At 36.3% G+C, this 22,887-nt stretch overlaps 1 protein-coding gene and 1 long non-coding RNA gene across 4 annotated transcripts in view; one reads left to right on the forward strand and one right to left on the reverse strand.

The window, feature by feature from the left end:
* Positions 1-16,392, reverse strand: part of ICE2 (interactor of little elongation complex ELL subunit 2) — a 32,971-nt gene extending 16,579 nt beyond the window's left edge. Inside the window, exons 1-10 of one of the 3 annotated variants that reach the window (XR_012043761.1) lie at positions 16,287-16,392; positions 15,190-15,294; positions 12,324-12,591; positions 11,032-11,151; positions 9,285-9,419; positions 8,800-8,916; positions 7,089-7,248; positions 4,924-5,108; positions 3,464-4,421; positions 1,162-1,340 (exon numbers count right to left, since the gene is read on the reverse strand). Coding sequence is in view for 2 of the 3 variants with exons in the window: in XM_072869833.1 (XP_072725934.1) it covers positions 1,162-1,340; positions 3,464-4,421; positions 4,924-5,108; positions 7,089-7,248; positions 8,800-8,916; positions 9,285-9,419; positions 11,032-11,151; positions 12,324-12,591; positions 15,190-15,294; positions 16,287-16,315 (2,256 nt within the window). In the remaining variant the exon portion in view is untranslated. Of the gene's footprint in view, positions 1-1,161; positions 1,341-3,463; positions 4,422-4,923; positions 5,109-7,088; positions 7,249-8,799; positions 8,917-9,284; positions 9,420-11,031; positions 11,152-12,323; positions 12,592-15,189; positions 15,295-15,847; positions 16,034-16,286 lie in introns of those variants that run through there. The other 2 variants (XM_072869833.1, XM_072869834.1) reach the window with 2 other exon arrangements.
* The window catches only part of LOC140655384 (uncharacterized), a 42,739-nt gene continuing 36,055 nt past the window's right edge, over positions 16,204-22,887 (forward strand). The window contains exon 1 of the long non-coding RNA XR_012043762.1: positions 16,204-16,289. This is a non-coding gene — a long non-coding RNA (uncharacterized lncRNA). The remainder of the gene's footprint in view (positions 16,290-22,887) is intronic.

Raw genomic sequence — 22,887 nt, forward strand, 5'->3', positions numbered from 1 at the left:
GAAGGTGAAATGGACAAAAAAAAAAGCCTAGGCAAGCTTTTACAAATAATAAAATTTTGCCACTAAGTAATTTTTCCATGCAACTAAATTAATTTGAAGTTCACACTTCTATGCTCTACTGCCCTCTGCAGGAATTTAAGAAAAAGTACATTATTATATTTCTGATTTGCTTATTATTAGTGGAATCCTGGCATTTATTTCCCTTGTCAGAATCTCACTTGAAATCAGAGCCTAATGTTTGGACTCTCATTTGAAATCGGAGGCTAACCTTTGCATGTTAACACTAACAGAGAAAATATAAGCCTCTTCTCACTGACACATCACAGTTTAAATTTCAGCAGGAATTTAAAAAAAATAAACAGTGCTCAGTTTCTGATTAACTAAGCAGCTATTAACAGGCATTTATAAGCAGTGGATCAATAGCAGAGAGATAGTATTTCCTCAAAATAAGATTCCAAGCCTGGAATCTTAGCTAGTAATCAGAGTTACACAGATCTATTTCCATTTCAACAAAGCATGAACACCTCACAAAATGCCTGCCTACCATAATTCTGGTATTCTGGGGAGGGAGACACCACATCAAATTTCTTGAATGATTCAGAGGACTCTTGACAAAATAACAGATTACCAAGGATTCCAGAATAAGCTTTCCTTCTTCTGATGTTACAAGGAATATTTGGATTACACTTGCATTTAAAGCATTTTATTCCTCAAGACAAACTATTTGCCAGTATGTATACCATAGTCTTTTCAAGCAGAATGAATAGGATCTCTTTTTATCTTTAAATGTGTACTCTGTTGTTCATGCTACCTCCTGTTTCTCTGCTTAACTACATATGATAGCAAGGCTGAGTCCTGCTTGAAAGTATTTATGATCACGAACATTCTCAAAGCCTTGGGCCAAAAACCTAATTACTGCATTAACTTTTAAGAGTAGTTCAAATTGACATTAGTTTACGTAAGTATAATTATCTGTGCATATTATCCTACAGCAAATATTTACTTAAAGAAGACACACACTGTAGAGTTACAATTAAATGTACTAATTGTCCGAGTGAAAACACAAATGCTCTGAAGGACTGGGAATCCCAGAGATGCCAGCTGAGCACAACTGTTTAAAAAACCAAACCAAAACAAAAAAGCTAACAGCAAAATCTGTACCTTTTGGGCTTTTTTCTTTTTATGGTATCGTGGCAATGGTTTCACTTTTTGCACACTGCAGCGCACAAGTAACAACAGATCATTCAAACTGAATAGCTTATACACAAGGTTGCCATCCTCAGGTGCTTTATACTCTGAAGGGTCTTCTTCAAGCATCTGAAGTTCATTTGGCAGCTTTCCTATAGAAAATAAATAAACCAGAAAATGACAAGCTAGCACATTCTTTACCATGAAGCTAGTTAGTTTTTTTCCTCTTGCAGCAGATTTTTAAATTTTTAAATAGGATCTGTTTTGTTTCCTAAGATTTTGGGGTGAAAACAGTCTCATTAGGCACAAGAAGTCACTTATGTATTAAAAAAAATTAAATTTGGAAAATGTCCACTATAACTTTTAATGAGTATATTTTTAAGTATTCCACATATTTTATCCTAATCATTAAATTTCTTAAACAGAGCTGTTAGACTCCATTCTTGTACAAATGGAGTTCAAAGGCTGGTTTTTAAGCCATGGTCACTCAGCACAAAGGAGACAAAAATTTTATTTACAGTGAATGCCTCCTGAGACCTGCCATCCATTTATCAGTTACTGAAATAACTCAAGCCTCAGGTTTGGATGCTAGCATAAGCTTCTGTTCCAAACTGAGTTTGCTTCAACTTCAATTTCAATACTAGCAGATCAAAAGAAACACTTATTAGATCTCCAAGTGCAGCTTTGAGGTAGGTTAACAAACATCCCTTAGAGATATTTTAACAAAACATTTAAAATAAACAAGAATAAAGTCCAACTTGTTTAAGATTATTTATTGAAAATTTATTCAGTTCTGATTTTTGTCCTGCAGATATGTGGAAATATGTGTCAAAACGGCAACTACCAATAGTAGTTGCAAAACTGCAACTACCAATAGGTATTGCTGTAGTGCTACGAATTAATACATTTATCATTAAATTTAGAGTTTACGTGCATCTTTGAATAAATGTATACTGTGTGAGATATTATCCAAGTGACCAGAAATAATTTTCTGTTAGGAAAATATTTAACTTAGTTCTGGCTTTCCGCAAAAAAGACATGCATAAAGGTTTATCAGCTTGCTACAGAACTTCCAATTTGTAGAATTATGCTTTCTATTCTTTCAGTCACACTTCAGCATCTTGGTGATGTTGGTTTCACTACCTCTATTGGGAAAAAAGAAAAGTTTCTATTATCAAACACCTGAATTCCATACTCTGGCTTTTTAAGAGAAGGAGAAATAGAAAGAGTACCATGCTGCTCAACCTTTCAAACTGAGGAACGAGACATGGTCTTTTAGTGACTACTAAAATTCAGTTAAATCACTAAGAATGTAGGAAGCGATAACACAATTTCAACTAAAACACAATTAGTTGTGTTAACTGTTTCCATTACAGATTAAGTAATTAATTCCTATGTGATCAAATGCACAGCTAGTCAGAAAACACCAGCGAAACATGTTTTCCCACCAAAAAGCATTGATTAATTGAAATTAAATATTTGAGAAAAAGAGTTATCTGTCCTGATGCAACCTGCCTGGTTTCCTGTCAATTTACCGAACACAATAAAGTGCTTCTGACTTCAGTTGTTCAGAGCTCAGAAGCAACGCAGGCATGTGAGAAAAACCTCTAAGTTCATGGTCCTTAGGATCTTCAAGACTTCTAGTTCTTAGTTGAGGTCTGGGTGTAGCATAGGTTCAATTTCCAGCTAAATACCTAAACACTTGGAGAGGTGGCTTGTAGTGAGTCCTCATTAGTCTTCTCTAACAGATTGCTAGGAGCTAAGAAACAGCAACTGAACTGGGAATCTCAGAACTTAGACACACAAATTTGAAGTTTTCTTTCAAGTTTTAATTGCATAATTTGATTACATTTTTCTTCTACAGAAAATGTAAAATAATTCCATTTCTGATTGACAGGAAACTATTTTTGCAGACCAGACTACTCAAATACTTGAATTTCTGTGGAAAAGTAACTCATTTCACTACCAGATGATTTATTTTCCTTGCGTAACAACCTTGTGTATAACAACTTTTTGTTTCTCTAAAGTAAAACAATATTTCACATTCACCTCTGTGGACAAACAGCTCCTAAAATGCTCCCTTACATGTGCAAGACAGTAATTCTCACACAGAGAAGGTATTGTTAAAAAAAAAATAATTAAGTCACATCTCTAAATAAATATAACAGAGGCACTATTAGGACGTTCTTCAGATGAAGGAGTTAAAACGTTTTTCTGTTAAATTTTACTGAAAATTTGAAATTTTACTCCTTACACAACGAACACAATTACTTACTCTTTGGCACTCCCTGAAAAAGCCAAGTCCAGGTATTTCTAGATGAGCCGTTGGGATTTGAGGTAGGGGCTGGCACATTGTCTGTGCTGGAGGTCACCAATGGTTTTGGAGATTGAGACACATGGGCTGGTGTAGCATTAGAATTATCACAGCTCACCACTGGCTGCTCATGAGCTTTTTGGGAAGGTGACTTGAGAAGTTCAGTTTGCATTTTCAAAATCTGTCCGACAGGATCAAATTCTTTGGACAACTTTCTTGTAGGCTTTCTGGAGGCATTTTTTCCCTGATCCATGATATCTGAACAATCAGTCATGCTTGCTGATGGAATCTGGGTGGGGGAAGGTGATTTGGCAGCCTCTGCTGAGGTATGAGAAACAGTGTTTGCTACAGTTGTTTTGCAACAATCAGTGTTTTTACATTCTGTATCAATTATCAAACGCTCTTCATCTGTGTCACTACTGCACAAAGAAGTGTAAGTCTCATTTTTTTGTGTGTCGTCAGACTCTTTCTTGTAACTAACAGCATTAGATAGAGTATTTAATTTTGTTTCATTGCCTGATACTTCTTTGGTCATGGCATGCTGTGCTTTGTTCAGTCCTACCTCCTCCGAATTAAAGCTTTTACAAGATGAATCTTCTTCAGGGCTGAAGCACAGAATGCCATCTAATGATGGAAGCTGCATGCTGGCACATGCTGAAACTCCTTGTTCAGAAATGGTGTTTTTCTCTTCTTCACCTCCACTGTTTATGGTGGATGTATTTTTTTTCCACATTTTTAGGCCATGTGATAAAACTTTAGCAGTGTTACTAACTGTAGGAAAAGCACTTTCCATTTTAGAAGTTCTTGAGAGCTTGACAGTTGCTCCAAACGTTTCCAGTTCTGTAACATCATCATCAAAGTCCATCCCTGTGTCATCTGGAAGAGGAATCTTCCTGTACTGGTAGGTATCAGAAGACATCTTAACACAGGGAAGAAAAAAAATAATAATATTAAAAAAAAAATTCAAACAAACCAAGAAATAGAATGTGTTAATCACAAACAAGACATTGTCAAATTGAAAACATGAAAAATGTTCTACTATTCATATTTTGACTGTTGGGAGAGAGGGGCAAAACTTGGAAAAAAAAAAAAAATTCCTGTGTTTAACACGGAATATCTTAAGTCCTAAGAGTTGAAAGGTCTTTCAAAAGAGAAATAAAGTCCATAAAACTTTTCCCACTTAAATAAACTGATCAAAATACATTTTAATGAAGCAAACATTAAAGCTGAGATGCCAATGTAATAGAAGCATTTAAAGGAACTAGACATTTTAAAACACAGGGTCCATAACTCAGCAGTAGAAAAACTACCAACAAGAAACCTAAATTTTCCTTCATTATCACGGAACAAGTAACTTAGGAATTATAACATAGGTTTTTGGTTTTGTTTGTTTGTTTTTAAGAAGAGGTGAAGCTACATACATCCCACTGAAACAGACTGTCCTCAGCTGGTTTGTCCATCGACACATCAGAAATTGAAACATAAGACATTTTGGTTGCTAGGAAGTCCATTGGAATGTCATGGAAGATTTGGTTCCTCTCCCTTACTGTCATTTCCTTTCTTAGCAGGGGTGAATCAACATAAACCACTTTAGCTGGTTTGCTACCTTTTCAAGAACAGAAAGAGATTGAGTATATATTCAATTAAAGGAAAAAAGATTGTTGTATAATTTAAATAATAAATATTTTAACTTCCAATTATGGTCAAATCCATTCCACATTCACACTAGAAGAAATGAAAAACTATCCTCTCATTCATTAATGACAGAAAATAAAAGTAAGTCCAGGTACAGTGTGAATTATTAGGATCCTGCAGCAGCAATACACACCACATTAACAGTCGATCATATTTTAAATACAGTTATAAATAGAGAATTTGTAAAATAAGAATTTAGGACTCTTCATTCCTTATAATGCATTATATCATCACATGTATTCTGTTTTCCAAAAAGATTTTTTTTTTTTTTTAAGTTTCATTGCACGAAAGCAATGGCTGCAGTTTGTATTTCTTCTAATCAGTAACTATGTCTGGGCTCTGCTGCCCCACTCCTTTGTTTACACCTTAACACACTTACACATGAATCATTCATAGATTCATCCCAAAACAACAGCAATACCCTGCCCAATGTTATACAGAAAGCAAAGGCACATGGTGAACATACTATCTCTGTTTTAGAAAAAAATTATCTGTGGATGAAAAAAATATCATTAATGTAAGAGGCGGGTTACAGGTAATGTGGAAAAGGAAGGAGATGAGAAACCCTTCAAGAAACAGTATATATTGCTAACATATTCTGAATGCCCTTTAGATGTTAACTTTGGGTCTAAAAATTAAGTTTAAAAACTGTAAAGCTGATATAAAAGGAGTCAGGCATATCTTTACAGATAAAGTAATTTAATTTCATGTAGGAAAGTGCAAAATTTGTAAGACTTGCAGATATTTGACAGCTTGCTTTCTACTATCCAGAAGTCTGCTATACAAATTTGTGTGAAATACACACAACACGGACATTCCAAGACAACAACCATTATAAATATTCATCATGGAAAAAAACCTTAGTGTATTTAAAAAAAATTAACGAGAGGAAATCTATATTTATATTACTGATGGAGTGCTTGACAACTAAAGTATAGCATTCAGATGAGTTAAACAGTTTATTCAAAACATTTTTTGTTGCAAATGGGAAGGTGATCTCCATGGACATTAATTATTTATTCATTATTCTATGATGTAAATAGGTCCTTTTAATTCCAGAAAATGTTTGCTCTTTGTCTTTTCATGAAACTTCAGAACTTCTCTTTTTTAGCTTATTGAAATCAGTTCACTTGATAATTTTAACAGCTTCATGCAGTTGTTTTCTTTCTAAGGAGCAGAATTTACAGTTTTGAAAAGCAAAAGGACATTTAACTGATTCCCCCCTCCCACAAGTGGAAAATAGCTGTATGTCCAAATTCAACGTTCATGGTGATACCTCTAGAGGTTGTTACTATTCTCAGCAACAAGGTGGAACAAGGTGTAGAAAACTATGAAATGACCTTGCCAGCAGCTTTCCTCCTTGAAAGCAGAGGACAAACTATAGCAATGGATTTTTTTTAAAGCTCTTTTTTTACAGTAACTTCGATTAAACTCAACGTTTTTCTTTACAACACAAAGGTCCCTGACTCCTTACCACACAACAACTGAAAACTATTAACTTCAGATTTTTGCCCTTTAAGGTGTGTGAACTAAAAAGTCAAATTTTCTTACTTTGATTGATTCCTTAAATTAAAAACATGGAAGTACTTAAGAGAAGCTATTTTCTTACAGCTGCATTCTAGAGTGCCGTTTCTTCGGAAAAGGTAGAAATCTGAGCTTATAATTACAATTATGATTTCCATTAACCTTATCTTCTTTCTTTTTTAAATAAAACCACAATTAAACTAATCTATTATCGTATGAACTAAACCAGAGTACCTTCTACCTTCTCGCAGTTGGTTTACTGGATTTTCTAATTTCCTGTTCTTCAGTCAGCTCGAAAAGGATTATGAGAATATATTAAGATCTTCCTGGACAAAAACATAATTTTAATAACAAAACCATACTATACCTGCAACAGGGATCATTTTAATACAAACTGGAATTTCCCATTGTTCCTTGTAGTTTAGTCCATGATTATTCAGTAAAGTAAATAATGATTGATTACTTAAAACAACTTGAGGACAGTATTTCAAAGCAAGTTTTTCTGCATTTGAATCTGAACTAATATCCTGAACAGAAAAAAAAAAAAAATTTAAAGGTTTTTAAGAAAGACACACATAAATTTAAATTCATAAGAAAAACCCCAAACCCAAACAAATATGGATTAACACCCCCCTCTCCCCCCCTCAAGCCCAAATACCACCAGAGTGCCAGGCTTCAGAATCAAATGAAAAAGCAAAGAATTCCCCTTAAGGTTTTTGGCTGAATCTTATGCATCCACCTTGCAGCATGAGAAAATATATCTTCTTAACTTGTATCTTTCAGTTCATTCTTATTAATCGGAATTACTAGGCTGAATAGGAATTTGGATCATCGTGAAATATAGGAGTGCATTGCAGAATTAAAAAAAAACAACCACAGATTCACTCACACATATATTACAGATCTTCTTACGAGTAATAGCACAATAAAGACATCTAACATTAAAGTATGGTTAAAATGGCGCAATTGTTTGAATACAGATTACATATAAAGAATCTTAAAACAAATACAAAACCCATGAAGAATAGAAATTCAGAACTGAAATGATAAAATTATTAAACATTATGAATACAGGTTTCCAGGAAAAGAAGAGGCTGGGAATGCTCACGAGGTGGGAGGAGAACATCAAGGACTAAGAAGATAACAGAAGCCCAGGAGCACTGAGGACCATGAGAGAGAAATAAGAAAAATCTAGCTATGCTCTTTTTTCTGCCACCTGAGACATCATCAGAGATATTCTCTGTTTATAGCTATAACATCTCTTGAGGTATATATATCATTCTCCTGTGTCACCTCTGCTACTTTCTTAAGCAAAATCTTTGCAATCACTGCACCTCTGTTGAAAGTTTGGGTTTTGATATGTGAACAAACTCCTTAAATTAGTGGATAACAAATTAGCTGGAATAAACAGTCACAAAAACCAAATTCTACAGAATGAAAAACTCATTGATTTTCCTCTGTGGAAGAACACAAACAGAAACATCAGATATTTAACAGCAAGGTGGAATGGAATATAAAAATTGTTCAACTCAGAAATTGAGTTTATGCTGTTTAGCAAAAGAAATTCCCAGGGTAGGATAACCTAATTGACTTTTCAGAAGACTAGACAGTCTAAAATATTTCTTCTTACCCTCAGGACTTCTTTCTTAAATCAGAAGCCTTTACACCTACACGCATTCATTCTATGTATACACACTCACACACACAGAGGCCAGCTTAGAAATTGCAAAGCAAAGTTTAAAAGGAACACCACTGTAGTAAACAATTCTATCTAGATTTCACAGACAGTCTGTTCCAATTTAAGGACCTCTCTAATCTTTCATTGAGGGAACAGAGGAAGTCCCTTCAAGACGCGCTAGGTCCAAAAGGTAATAACCCAACTTTTGAAGAGGGCAGTGTGATTGCTATAAATGAAACACTAAACAAATAATGATACGTTATATGTTCCTATGCTACAAGATGTGTAAGACTAGGAAAAAAAAAAAAAAAGAAGAAACTTAATGCTGCCACATAAAAAGGACCAAATTGCTCTTCTCTACAAAATATGCCTTAAAAATGACAATAAAAAGGTTACCTACATTGTGCATAATAGAAGCCTTTTTTCCTGGAGTTATAATAGATGTAACAGTTTTATAATCTGTGGGCAGTTGAACAGGCATGGTAGGGAAATCTGTTTTACCACGTCTTGCTGTACCCTTGAAGAAATCAAGCAGGATGAGAAAACAGCTTTAACTGAAATCACGCTGACCCAACATTGCACTTCTTATAATGAAAAATATTAAGAATTTGTGCAGGTGCATTATAAAGTTAGTGTTATATTAAAAAAATATACTCGTAATGTAAGCTTTTTATTGCAAACATACGGTGAAGGGTGTTAACAGCCTTACTGCAAAAATAATTTCATTAACGTTTTCATTAACGATTTTAATTATGAATTACAACCCCTAACCCAAGCATTACATACTACTTGTAAAAAAACCTGAATCCTTGCATAAGACTATCCAGATGTAATTCTACTTATCTGAAAATAACACCAAAACAATATGTATACGTAAGATATTACCATTGCAAGAAGATTTTTTTCCAGCCTAAAGGTCAACTGTGTATGAAACTTTCCTCCCATGATACTAATGATCTCCTGGAGCGTGTAGAACTCAGGATACTTTTGCACATGTCCAATACAAGCATGTAATAATTCCTAACATAAAAAAAAAAAAATAGTTTATGCATTTGTATCTTTCATAAGAATTCCATTTTAAAAAGTTTTTTCTGCAACTGCAAGTTGCATTTGCATATACTTTCTGTAGAGAATACAAATTTAGCAGATTACTGCTAACAGACTTGTTCAACTTTTCCAGTTAGAGACAGTATTTAAAAACTGAGAGATACCAGTACAACTCTATAATAATCTTACAATCACTGGTATCAGAACTGAAACACATCCTAAATTCTCCTCAACCCTTCATATGCAAGGCTAACAATGTATGCACACAGGCTCAGACCAATCATAAAAAAAAAAGTTTAGTATGGTTTGAACTGTGCTAAACCAGGTAACTATTTTCGGTTTATTTATCTTGGCTTTCAAAGGGACTAGTATTTTTTTGTGTTACTACCTAATTTACACTAGGCCTAGGTTAAAGTCACAAAGGTAAAGACATAGGAAGATTCTGTATGTGTTGAAACTTGCTTTCACGTCAAGTCTAGATCCTAAGATAAATACATAATTCGGATATCAGAAAAAATTAAGACATTTAGGTTTTATTTAGTAACTAGAATGCAAGTATCATTTAAATATGTGCCTCCATTTAATTTTTAATTCAGAATATCAACCTAACTATAAATAGGACTTCAAGTTTGGAGACACATTTTGTGACCAGAGGACAAGATCACTTAGAAAAATAGACACAAGTGTAAGACGTAAAATTACAAAGCCAATCCCAATTGTTAGAAAAAAAAGCAGGATTTTTGTCCTCATATATGCTCAAACCATGTGTTAACAGAAGAACAAATTTATCTTGTGCATGAAAAAGGACGTAATAAAAATGTTATGAAGTAGAAGCAATCTTTCTGAATTTAACTAAACACTCTACTGTTTAGTAAACACATTTATTTTTCTGTTTTATTCTGTAAAAGAAAGTGGTGCAGCACTTACTAGAAAAGACTGAAATTGTAACGAAAAGTATATAAGTAGGCCATTTCAATTAAGGCAAGACACTATGAGGAAAACACATAAGAGCAAGTCAACCTACTGATGGGAAAATTTAACGAACCTGTATTCTGGAATTCTCTTCCCAAAATGTGCCACTAAACCAAGAACGATATATAAAGTTACATTCATGTTTGATTCTAGAATCATCAATATGGGTATTTAACACAGCATGAACTTGCAGATGATCATGATTAAAGCCTGAGTAACCTCTGATTAAACTGACTTTGTAACATGGTACTATGGAGGAAAGCTTAACATTCTGTCCAGAAGTGTATATTTAGGAGCAGCTTGTTAATGTAAATGCATACTTAAAATGCAATTTCTCCCTTCCCAAATATAAAGATGTCATTTACTTAATTGATGACTAAATCACTATTCAGTGACCTCACTTATATCGTATCTTATCGGCTACAATAAACTGTGGATCAAGCCATGCCACACAGCATAAGGGAAATGGCGACTTCTCATGTGTCACCCCAGCATGGAATCAGCAGAAGTTCAGGGAACATCAGATGCCATGAGCAGTGCCTACATATCTTAATCATGATTCCAATATGATTATTTAAAAAGAGAAAGAATTAAACACAGTATTGGTAATTACCTCAGTATAACTTAGTGCATCTTCAGAGATGGCATCATAATCTTGGGCACAGCTCTTCGCAGCATTTTGGGCAAATTTCATAAATTCTGCAATTTCATTGTTTACTACTTCTTTCATTTGCTGGGGGGAAGGAAAAATCTATTTTTTTAAGACCGAATGGAATCCTGAAGCCTAGGTATGTAACCAGCAAAATTTCCCGAGAGGTAGTACGGGTGATGGTATGAGGGAGGGCACAGATTCCACTTGCTGCTCAATTTGGCAAGTCTTTGCATATGTTCAGAGTTTCATTTAAGTGAAGAAAATTTTTGCAAGGCCCATTTCCTTAAAAAAAAAAATTCCACAACAACAAAAACACCACCCCCCAACAAATAGCAAGCTTCTTTTGATCATACATGGGTAGTTTACAAGAAGTAAGGTTACAAGACATTGTTGGAGCAAGTTCACATGACAGAGCCACAAAGACACCTGAGCTCTGACTTCATAAGCAATTACATTATAAGTAACAACAATGCAGTAGGTACTGATTTGCCTGGGAATGACATTTCCATTGTTACAGCATAAAATAAAGGAATTATCATTAACAAGGAAGCATGGGAAACCAAATGCAATGGCTCAAAAACATTTGCTGATCAATTACATTATACAGGATTCATCTAAAATGATACTTCCAACCAAAATGAGACATAGCCTTTCACTATTTAAACAACATTGCTGAGACTAAGCAGCAAGTGTGAACTTGTGCCTTTCTACTCCCATAAGCACTGATGTGGCAAGCACAGAAGGTCAACACACAGGTCCCCTCACATGCTAATGAAGAAAGTTGCCATTACAGGGTGCTGTCAAAGATCACATCAAAATGTATCCATTTCCTAACATTATACAAGACTGCTACATGCCATTATGAAATGCTAAAAATCACAGTAAGGGCAACTCTTAACTTCCTTCTCATAAAAAAATGTGGGTTTTTTTGGGGGTGGGTGGGTGTTTGATCAGCTGTCAAAGATCTATACTCACAGTCAGTTGTTTAGACTACCACTAAAAAAACCAAAACAAAACACCCACAAAAAATCCCACCCATTTTCAATGAAATAACCAAATACACTTTCAAATTATATTAAAAATGTTATTCTGAATACTTTAAACCTTTATTACCATTCATAATACTATGTTAAACAGAAATTATGACAAACTGAATTTAAAAACATTTTTGCTTCATTTTCCTTAACTCTTTGTAACAAAAACATTGTATGACTCCCTCTGTGGTGTTCATATGTACCTATATGCACACTTACCAGATATGTGAATAATTCTCTTTGACTTGCTGCATTAACTTGAAAATGGTTTATTTTTTTTGAGTACTTAGTCATTAGATATAAGTATGTTTTCTGCTCTTTCTCAGTCAAACAAGAGGTAAATGGATAGGGGACTCTAGGTTCTGGAAAAGGATGATCATCAGTTGTGCTTTTAGCCTCCAACTCAACGGGGTCTGCAGCCTGCATGCTACAAGTCTGTCTGTTTTCTGAAGAGTTTGACAATGCCTCCACATTTTTCTTTGCCTCTCTGAAAGAAAAGTAATAAATGAAGGAACTTACACTTTTCACATAAATACTAATATTTGTCAGAATTAATAAAGGCAGTCATACAAGCCTAAGCTTCAAATACAGCAAAATGCACTGTGAGATACTGTACTATTCCAATCCCTAGACTATGTCACAGGAATTTTCTTATTCTGAAACTTACCTGGGCAAATAGACTAACCCTTAGTACCAACAGCAGGCTTGCCACTGGTTTAAAGATGGGGAAAAAAAAAAAAATTAAAACAAACTACTGTCTATATAAGTCTGTATACTCAATATTGGGGTGACAAGCTAAATATGAAACTCTGATTCTTTGTTCTGGAAACACCCATTACTAATGAAAAGATAAATAGTCTCAACATTTCGTCATTCACTGATGGCTGGTGTTCAGAAATAGTTTGCACTCAGAAAGGTCTCACTTATAAGACAAAGTTAAGATAGTAAAGGAGAAAGACTTAACTAGAAAAAGCCTTTCTTTCACTATAAAAGAAGTAAATTAAAACTACTTAATCGTAACAATAGAAATTCCAGATTTCAGTGAAGAAATTGCTAAAAACAGAGTACACAGTTCAAGAGTTTCATTTTCTACTCTAAACTCTAAATACTGAAATCAGTTGCCAAAAATAATATTGGGCTAAGGCAAGGGGCATAGCTGCCCTAACAACAACAAAGAAGTAACATTATAAAGCTGGTTCTTAAAACAACTCCAGTATGATGAAGACCATCTTAGCCCTTCTCCATTTAAAATAACTGTTCTTAAGAGAGAATATTTAAGGTTAACAAAATGAACATTAACTGTTGATCTTGGAAAAAGCATATTTTTAAGATACAATTTCAGCAGTAGAAAACACCTCAAGTGTTATTTAAACCCAGCAGTATCACGTCCACAGTTCTTAATAATACTTCACAGCTGTCTCTCTGAATATGAGAATGTGTCCATCCTCATGGCACAAACTGGCAAATTTAATTAAGCTGCAGCAGTGATGATGCTGACTCAGATATGCCAGTGTAGGAACATCAAGAAATTCTAGCAGCTTAAATTGTCTATATTCGGTTCTGAATGAAATGGCAGCACACCGAGATCATTTCAGTATGCAGTGCTGTCACAGTCTTCATCAGGGTGCAAACCAAAATAATCTGACAGAGCTTTTCTGTCCATATTTACAGCATTATACTTTATTTGAGCTGATGGCTTAAATTTTTCCCCTTCATTTTATCAGCAATCTGCCTTCACAGCTTCTACAGGGAGAGAACATACACTCCAGTAAATATCTATCAGAAACCCCAATATAAAAAAAGACAAATTTCCTCCAGCTTTTACTTTCACATTTGCCCCAACAGGTTCCATTTCTCTTCTTCTTGACTATGGCCACACAACCCAGTTCCACCAATTTCTCAATTCTTCTGGTCACAACCTCTCTTCTGGCTATAAACCCACTTCTACTGTACACAACTGAACACAATCCCACTCTGGAGTACAGTCATGTCTACTCCAGAAACCCTTTTTCTACATGATCTAAAGGAAGAATCCTACAGTAATATCTGGTGTACCCAGTAGCAAGCTGTGAGGGCTATGCTCGTCTCTGCCAGTTCAAGGAAAGTTGCTCCAAATGAGACGAACCAGAAAAGCCTTCTCTAGCTAAAGATGTGGGATCTAGAGAGTCATGTGATGTAGACAGGTTCCCCTCAAATGCACGTTCTCAGTGTCAGTTCATAAAAATACAGTAATTCCCCTTTACAACAAATTATTTCTCCCATCCACATTCTTTGTGGTGTGAATATTCATCCACCATGAGACACTTGTCACTTGTACCTCTCTACCAGCTATAACAACTTCTTAAAAAAAACCCAATAGCCTAAATACAGTCCTCCAACTTCTGAAATCCAGCAGCATGAGCTATGCTTTTCACTATGTGAAACAAATGTTGATTCTACTTCCTCAACTTAAGAAAATAAAGACATCAAAACTGCACAACCAATGCTACCTGTACCACCTGTGTTCACATAATTTCATTTCCCATTCTTCACCTAACACTCTATACAGTTTCTTCATTACTCAAGGAATTAATTGCATCTCCACTGCACCTAAGACACTGTTGGATCTATGTAAACAGTGTTGGCTAGTTCCAAAAGATAAAAGTAAAAAGGATTTCAATGTACACTATCGTCAGCCTTCTACAAAGTGACAAGACATGGACAGACAGCAAGACATTAATTTCTAAAAAGAATTAGATCTGGTTCATGGGTTACAGGATCCTTACTGTGATCAGTTAAGAGTGTTGGTCAAATTTCATCCCTTTTTGGTACATAAGAGAAAGCAAAAAACAACATGCACTACTCCCAAAAAATAACCCAAACCCCATCCCAAAACCCCGAAAATACCATCCCACCCTCCAAAAGACATGAAAGACCACAGGTCCCAACTGAGACTCTTCCTGCTTTCTGAGGTTTCACAACAGGTAAAGCACAGACCAACTGCTGGACCAAGGAGTCAGTAACAAATCGTTGCATACCAGATAACATGCAGCCTTCCCCTAAAACAGTAAGAGTATGTATCAATAGGAAACATAACAGAATATACCTGATCGATAAATGCCATAGTTCAGAGAGGCTTGGAGCCAATGAGTATTTTTGATAAATTTCACGTGAGAAAAATACTTCAGTGCCATTTTTCGGTGAAATATCCCTGATAATAAAAACAAAACAGAACAAGAACATTGCAATACACAAAAAATTAAAGGCCACATGTGCCCCCGGGAAACAAAGAACAGAATTATTTATTTAAAAAAAAAAAAAAAGGCTATCTACACAGTGTTTCCACATTTCCTCTTTATGGAAGTTACATATATATACTGTCTAATATGCTGCTGGTTTTCAATAGTAAAATACACATTCTTTGCAGTCCAAAAAGAACAATTTCATTAATACAGGGTATAAATTCTAGATATGGCGAGAGAAATTCTGATGGAGCTACATGCTTTCAGACGTTCGTTACTCAAAACCAAACACTGGGTTGAACTTGCTGGAATTTTGAGTAAAATAAAATCTTCTTTTACATTTTTCAGAAAAGAGGTATTCTGTCTTCCACACAGACCTTGCCTTCTAATCTGTCCTTTTTTTTTTTTAATATAGCCCTTCCAGGCTTTACACAATACCAATCTTCCCAAACTATTTGGAAGGCATGAGAAAAGATTTATGTCTGTCTTTCTCGCAAATAAACTAATTCAAAACCAACTCACCTCTCTAGGCTTAAAAAGCCAAATTACTTCTTTGTAGGGCTTTTCGTATTAAAGACAGAACAACGTCACTGCCCCAAGTCCATGTCGTGGATGTGTATTACTTAATTGTTCCTCATTTCTGAACACACATAAGCACACAGGCTAACTCTTCCTCAGGCAATGCACACTCACCCCCACTTTCTTTCACTGAGAGAACGACAAAAAATGGCGCCGCCCCGCCCTCCCTCAGCGACGGGGCGGAGCCAGGCGGGCGCGGGAACCCAGGCCAGGCCAGGCCCGCCCCGCTCCCCCCCCGGCGCATGCGGACCCCCGACGCGCGGCGGGCTGGGCGGTGCGTTTTCCTCTCGGCGGGGCAGCGCGGAGCGCGGGCATATCTCCCCGCCCGCCGCTCTTCAGACGCGCCCTGCTAGCTTAGGGGGAGAGGGACAGGCGTACTCACCAGGTCAGCAGCTGCCCTTTGGCCGCCATCTTGACGGACCCCTCGGGGAAGCGTATTCGCCGGTTCCTCGTCTCTCTGCCGCGTGAGCCTGCCTCACGGCATTGGCCAATCAGCGTATCAGAGCGCCTGGTGCGCGGGATCAGGTGTTCTGAGCCAGCCAATGGCAGCATGGGCTCGAGGAGCTACTGCAGGGGCTGCAGCGGCCATCTTGTGGCAGGCGGCACTGCTGCAGGGTGGGGGTGAGGGCGCGGGGGTGCGTCGCCGCCGAGGCCCGTGCCAGTGCCGGCCCCGTCCCGCTTCGCCGGGAGATGAAATATGCCTAAGGCCTCTCCGCGCAGTGGGCTCCGCTCCGACTCCATGTTCTTCACTAAGATGTGGCCCTGACCACGCGTTGGGTGCCTCGTGCGGCAGTTCCCGCCCTGGGTGTGCAGAGGTGGCTGGGGCCGGGCTCTGCCAGGCGCCTCGTCTCAGAGGGGGGTTGGGACCGTGTGCGTGAGAGGGCTGAGGTGCGCCGTGGAGGTTGCTGCATTTATCCGCTTCCCTCCTCACCTGGGCTTCCAGTTTCCCTGGCTCACCTCCCACTTTGTTAACATGTGGGCAGAGCCACAAACCCTTTTTTCTGGTGATCAGGCTTCCCAGTGTGGAAAGTGTGGAATTCAAATGTTTTCAGTACTTGTAGGTCTAGGTGGTGGAAATTCATTTGCCTGTGGCGTTACAAGAAAAGTTGATCCCCTTCACAGCCCTATAGATGGAGAAATGAAGAGGGAAGTGAGGATTGTGGCACGAAGCAATCAAAGCCTTCACAGAACCTAGTCCTGTAACTAAAACTCTGGGCACTACACACAAGTACATAAAAATACTGAGATGATTCAGAATTATGTCCAAACCCACCAACAAAGGAGTCTCTTTAGCTTGCTTGCAGATCAGTTTTAAGGACATTTTTAAATTTTAATTCTGCCCTGTTTTGGTTATCTCAGAGAAGCAGAAAGGTTTCTGTCTCCCTACTGGATCCACCCAGAGCCCAGTCCAGGAAGTAGCCTTGTAAGGAGTAATCTTACTTTAAAACCCAGGTATGGTAACAGTTACATAGCCAAATGATTAGAAGACTTACCCCAGATTGTGAATGTGGCAAGTTAAATCCTACTTCAGTCTGCATCTCTCTAAAACCGGCAGTGCCCAGGGTTTTTTTAATGGTACTACTTCCTACATGTGATCTTTCTACTTCCATGACAAACATGAACATGAGGAAACACTTTTTCATTGTCAGGGTGAACGAGCACTGGCACAGGCTGCCCAGGGAGGTTGTGGAGTCTTCATCCTTGGAGATATTCAAAAGCTGTCTGGACATGGTCCTGGGCAGCCAGCTCTAAGTGGCCCTGCTTGTGACCTCTGGAGGTCCCTGCCAACCATTCTGTGAAATAGTCAGGGATCAAAACCACCACCTCCTAACCCATAGTTCAGCTTTCATTATGGGCGGGCATGGGAGTCCTCGGTTTGTCTCTCACTTCAGAAAAATTCCTGCGTTTTATCTTGAATGTATATAGTTGTTTATATAGTTGTTGCCTAACCTGTATCTTGGTGGTTAGAAACTCTCCTGTGAGTGGAAAGATTGGGCAGGAATCATGTCCTGAGGATGAGAAAATTAACTCTGGATTTTCAATGTCTCAAAGACTGCTTTAGTCATAGAGCTGCTCTAGAACAAATGGCACTACTTAGTGCTACAGTTCTAAGAAAGTGGTGACTTCCACTACTTTTTTTTTGTAGACTTGATCTGTAGGTGAAGGCTGCTTCCAGATACAGTGCTTCAAAGATGAATGCGAATACCTATTTCTGGGTCATGGTCAGGCATATAAATACTGAACTGTTAAAGCTGTGTCAAGACTGAGGCATTTCTGGGTAGGTACAGAAGTAGAATTTTACGTGCCTGAAGTCTTAAGGCCAAGCGTGCTGCTGACATTCAGGTGCTCCCAAAGTTAGCAAGGCAGAGAGGAGTTGGAACTTTGAATTTTGATGCCTAAATTGTATTAAAACCTCAATTTTCATACCCAAATCTTCATTCAGATCTAGCCCAGAGCAGTATTTCCAAAGTCAGTGGGAAGGCCCTAAGCCAGATTTCTTGTATCTTGCACTTGATGCAGTGAACTGTGATTTCAAACAAGAAGACACCTTCAAGGAGACGGAAGCTAGATTAAGCCACATTCATTCTGAGGAGGTTTAAAGCTCTTGTTGGCCAAAAGGAGAGCTTAAAAGGTGCTTGGGAGTCTTCTTGTTTCCCCGCTGCCAAACATTACTTGATGTATGTGCTAAACAGCTCTGATACACGTGCTTGGATGCACAGCCTAATTTTGTAACAGTGTGTTTCTTAAGAAATAAACCTAATAAACCACAATTCAGAAAACAAACAAGATGCCACTGACAAAAAATTAAGACAGATTTTTCCATTAGAAGCTGAAGTTTTATTACAGGATAACAGTACATAAAGCACATCTAAAATCGATGTGTTCAATGCACTTAATAAAGGTAATGTAATATTAAAGGTACAGTTTCTAAGTACAATATAACAACATTCATATTAGAATGAAAATTGGAGTATTTAAAAGACAACATTAAATCTCTTATTTGTACAGTCATATTTACAAAATGAATCAAAATACTTTTTTCGGGACTGAGTAAAATAACAAACTTGAATATAAGCAGGCTATCGTAAGAGTGAGTTGGAAAGGTCCATGAAAGTGAAAAGTTAAGTGATTGGGTAAAGATCATTAGCAAAGGTTTAGTACAATACCACTTTAGTATTCCTCTTGATGGCTTACATTTTATTGTGGCTAGAAAAGGAATTTATACATACTGTACACATAACAGACAGCATATATTTACATGTACAGTATAATTGCATTTAAACTTGTGTATATTTACAGAAATTTGAGCATATCACTCAACGAGGTTTTTGAAGTCTATGTGCTTAATCTTCAAACGGATGTATATTTGTAATCACCATTTATTCTGGTCTTGTTACATTGAACATTTAGTAAACAGGGAGAATATATGTTAACCAGATGGTTTTGCATAAATATATCAAACTATTAAAACAATAGGGAGAACGTGTTCCTAGCATTATGTATAGGTTAGTACATACAAATTTAAGAGTGACTCCTTTTCTCTTTGAAAATATCAAAAGGTGACTTAAATCAACAAGGGAAAATAAAATTGTCATGGCTTATATTTAAATAAGATTGTAGCTTCAAGAGGTTTTTATAATTGTCCTGATAGTGTTTGCAATTAAACATTCCACTTATGAAAATATACCCACGGTGCAGTAAAGTTTGTATTTATTTTTAGGACAACAGTATATTTGCTGTTTAAAAAAAATTATTTATATATATATATTCCTTGGATTGAGGGTATAAAAGCAGTGCATGGAAGCCAAGAATCATGGCTTTAAAATTCACTACCTTCTATTATCAAAAAGTGCAGTAAACAGAAACATTGTATTTAATAAATTGCTCAAAAATCTTTGCTAAAGATCTTATAAATTCAGTAATATTACAGAAAAATTCTAATAAATATTTAAAAGGTTAATTACCTCCTTAGTTAGATATTTGATATCCATCAGTTTTTAAGAATTATCATGAAAACAATATCTAGAATGAAAGAACAGGGGAAAGGAATACTTTTAAGGGTACATGACTACGTAAATTAAGGTATACATGAAAAATAAAAACAAAACCCCCAGACCTGACAAAACGTTGCAAATTCCACTTCTTGACTAACTTTAGTTGCTAATGGCTGTCCTTGGATATGGATGCATGATTTATAAAGCATATCCAAGGACTGAATTTAACCATTCATCTATCATGGAAGATTTACAGAAAATTCCTATTTACAGTGACTGAAGTTAAGTGTGTAGGCATGGCCTAGTAACATCCGCAGTTTGAGTGTGTACAGATCCTATTTAAAGTGAAGAGGGAGGAAGGCACCCAGCAGAATAATATCTATAAATATCAGATGCAACGACAGGATAGAACTCTCCCAACAAGCCAAATAACTACCTCCCTTTCAGACAGACAGCATATTGTAATTATGTTATACTGGCAGATTAGATGTTTTTCTTTTTTGTGATACAATACAGGCAGACTTGTTTTAGCAACCAAAAGGATAACAAGCTGGACAGAACATTTTTAATAACATTAATAATTAATAATGTTAATAATGTAGAAAAAATTCTACATTTGATATCAAGTATCTGTACTGGTGAAGTAATTTTCTCCTTATTAAATATACTATAGAATAATTTATATAATGACACTATGCATTTAAAGAGAAAACCATGTCCCAAATCTTGTACTCTGATACAGGTACTTGTTGGGCATATGTTGGTGTATATATATATATATACACAAATATATATATATTTATATATAGTTATACTCAGTGAAATTAACAAGACCCAAAGGTGGTATTGTCTAGGAATAAAAGGGGTTTGTTTGCTTTTGTTCACAAAAGTAACTTATCTAGCACCACACATCAGAAAAACACAAAAATAGCACACTCTAGTTCTAAACAGCTATGTCTAAAATAGATTATATAGTAAACCAGATATTATACAGCATAATGTGGTATTTGATAAACAGATAAATATTTGCACTGTGTAGGCTGTTTATAGTATAACTTTATCTATACAGAATGAAAGCAAAAAGTTAACTGTATAGAGGTGAGCAGAACAACATTAAATATTATGACTCCAAAGCAGAGACAAAGTTAGAGTTGAAAGAACAGAGCAAGATAAAATGTTTACAGGCCATTACAAGTCCTTAAATTAGTAGTAAAATAAGGAATCAGTTGCTCAAGTTTAAGAAAGCAGTAAACAAGAGATTGCATTTACATGCAGATGTCTAAAACTTGTATTTCTTTTAAATCTATGCACAAAAAGTCATTTGTTTTTATTGCTTGACATTCAGTTATGGCTAGAGTATTTTTAACCTTTTTTATGTACTTTGGAAACAAGAATATTGTTAAAGGTGCCATAAAAATGGACAACATTGAAAACAGTTTGCAAATAAACCACCTAACACTGCAGTTCTTTATACATTTTAAAAAGCCTTGTCTGGGGTTTGTCGTATGTTAAATATATTTAATCTGGGAAAATACATTGTAGCTTGAAGCCTCCCATTGGCCCAAACATCCAATACAAAAACACATCTCCAGAAAAGGAGCAGGCAGACAATACAGTTACATATAAAGAAGCAGCCAGTTAATGTCCTAATAGTTCAAATATTCACCACTGTTCCGTAACTTGTTTCTAAATCAATGTAGAAATGAGGAACATTTTGGATTTAGAAAGGTGTACAGTACGTATGCCTTTTTGTGAAATAAAATTCACTGTATTGCTTATGAATTCTCTGCATTAGATATAGATAGAATTACAGATTGCAAGTTCCTGTAAAGTTTGTGCATCTACATTAAGACTTTGTGGGGTAATTTAGGGTAGTGTTTCTCAAACCGAAAGTCACAGCCATTTGAAAGTTGCCAAAGTGTTTAGATTATTATCAAAACACTATGTCAGGCAAAGGTAGCTGGATTCTATGTGAAGTGCAGCGGCTTGGTTCTCCAGCGCAGCGTGTGTGGTTGTGCTACCTGCAGGTGAGCACGCTGGCCAGGGAACTCGTCCCACTTACTGGATGCAGCTCAGCCCCTGCAGCGTGGAGGAGCTGGAAGAGCTGGCTGTTGTTGGCTGCAAGCATTTGCAGTAGCCGTGGAGTTACTAAGTACTAGCAGCAGCCCAGTTCCTTCAGTTAGGAAACGCTGCCAGTAATTACAGCTGGTTCACACTCCCTGCTCCAGAAAAAGTAAGTTAATTCCAACAGAGAGCGCCCTATGAAGAAATATAGCCCAGAGGGACTGTGCTTTCAGAAAGCTTGAGAAACACTGACTTGTAGGAAAACAAGTATACAAAGGACATATGAACACCAAAAACATGCAGATGTTAACAAAAAGCTGTAATGTCACACATCAAGTTCAACAACTTGATGTGAAGTTCAGCTTGAAGAAGTAATGAGATTATGAGGGAAGACATAGAAGTGAATATTGTGGCAGAAGAAATGAACCTATGAGTATTGATCTGAAGCCTTTATCATGTTTTGTTTCTTATTTGGATAGCCTACTTATTGCTATAAAGTTATTGCTATATTCTACCAATGATAAAGGCAAAAAAAAAAAAAGATAAACAGCAACATTACATATGAAAAAGGTAGAATACAGCTTTTATTTTGATGTTAAAATTCTATTTAGTACCTGAATAAAGTTCCAAAGATAGACTGTATATTATCCTAAATGTTCTGTATTTTTCCCCTCAAGTCCAGTGACAGCATTATTTAGCGAGCTATTATCACAGTACTAGGATTAAAGCACATACTGCAATGGTTTTTAAATAAATACTCATTTAAATTTTAAAACCTCTCTTTTTGTTGTTGTATTTGGTATCTGTATGCATTTGCCCTCATTTCCACCAAATGATTTACTGACAGGAATATTTAAGCACAAAGAAAATAGGAGACTAATATTCAAATATATTCATAGATGAAACTTTTAAAGTAATAAATAT

Source organism: Ciconia boyciana, chromosome 8, assembly GCF_034638445.1.
Source record: "Ciconia boyciana chromosome 8, ASM3463844v1, whole genome shotgun sequence".
NCBI classification, from domain to species: Eukaryota; Metazoa; Chordata; class Aves; order Ciconiiformes; family Ciconiidae; genus Ciconia; species Ciconia boyciana.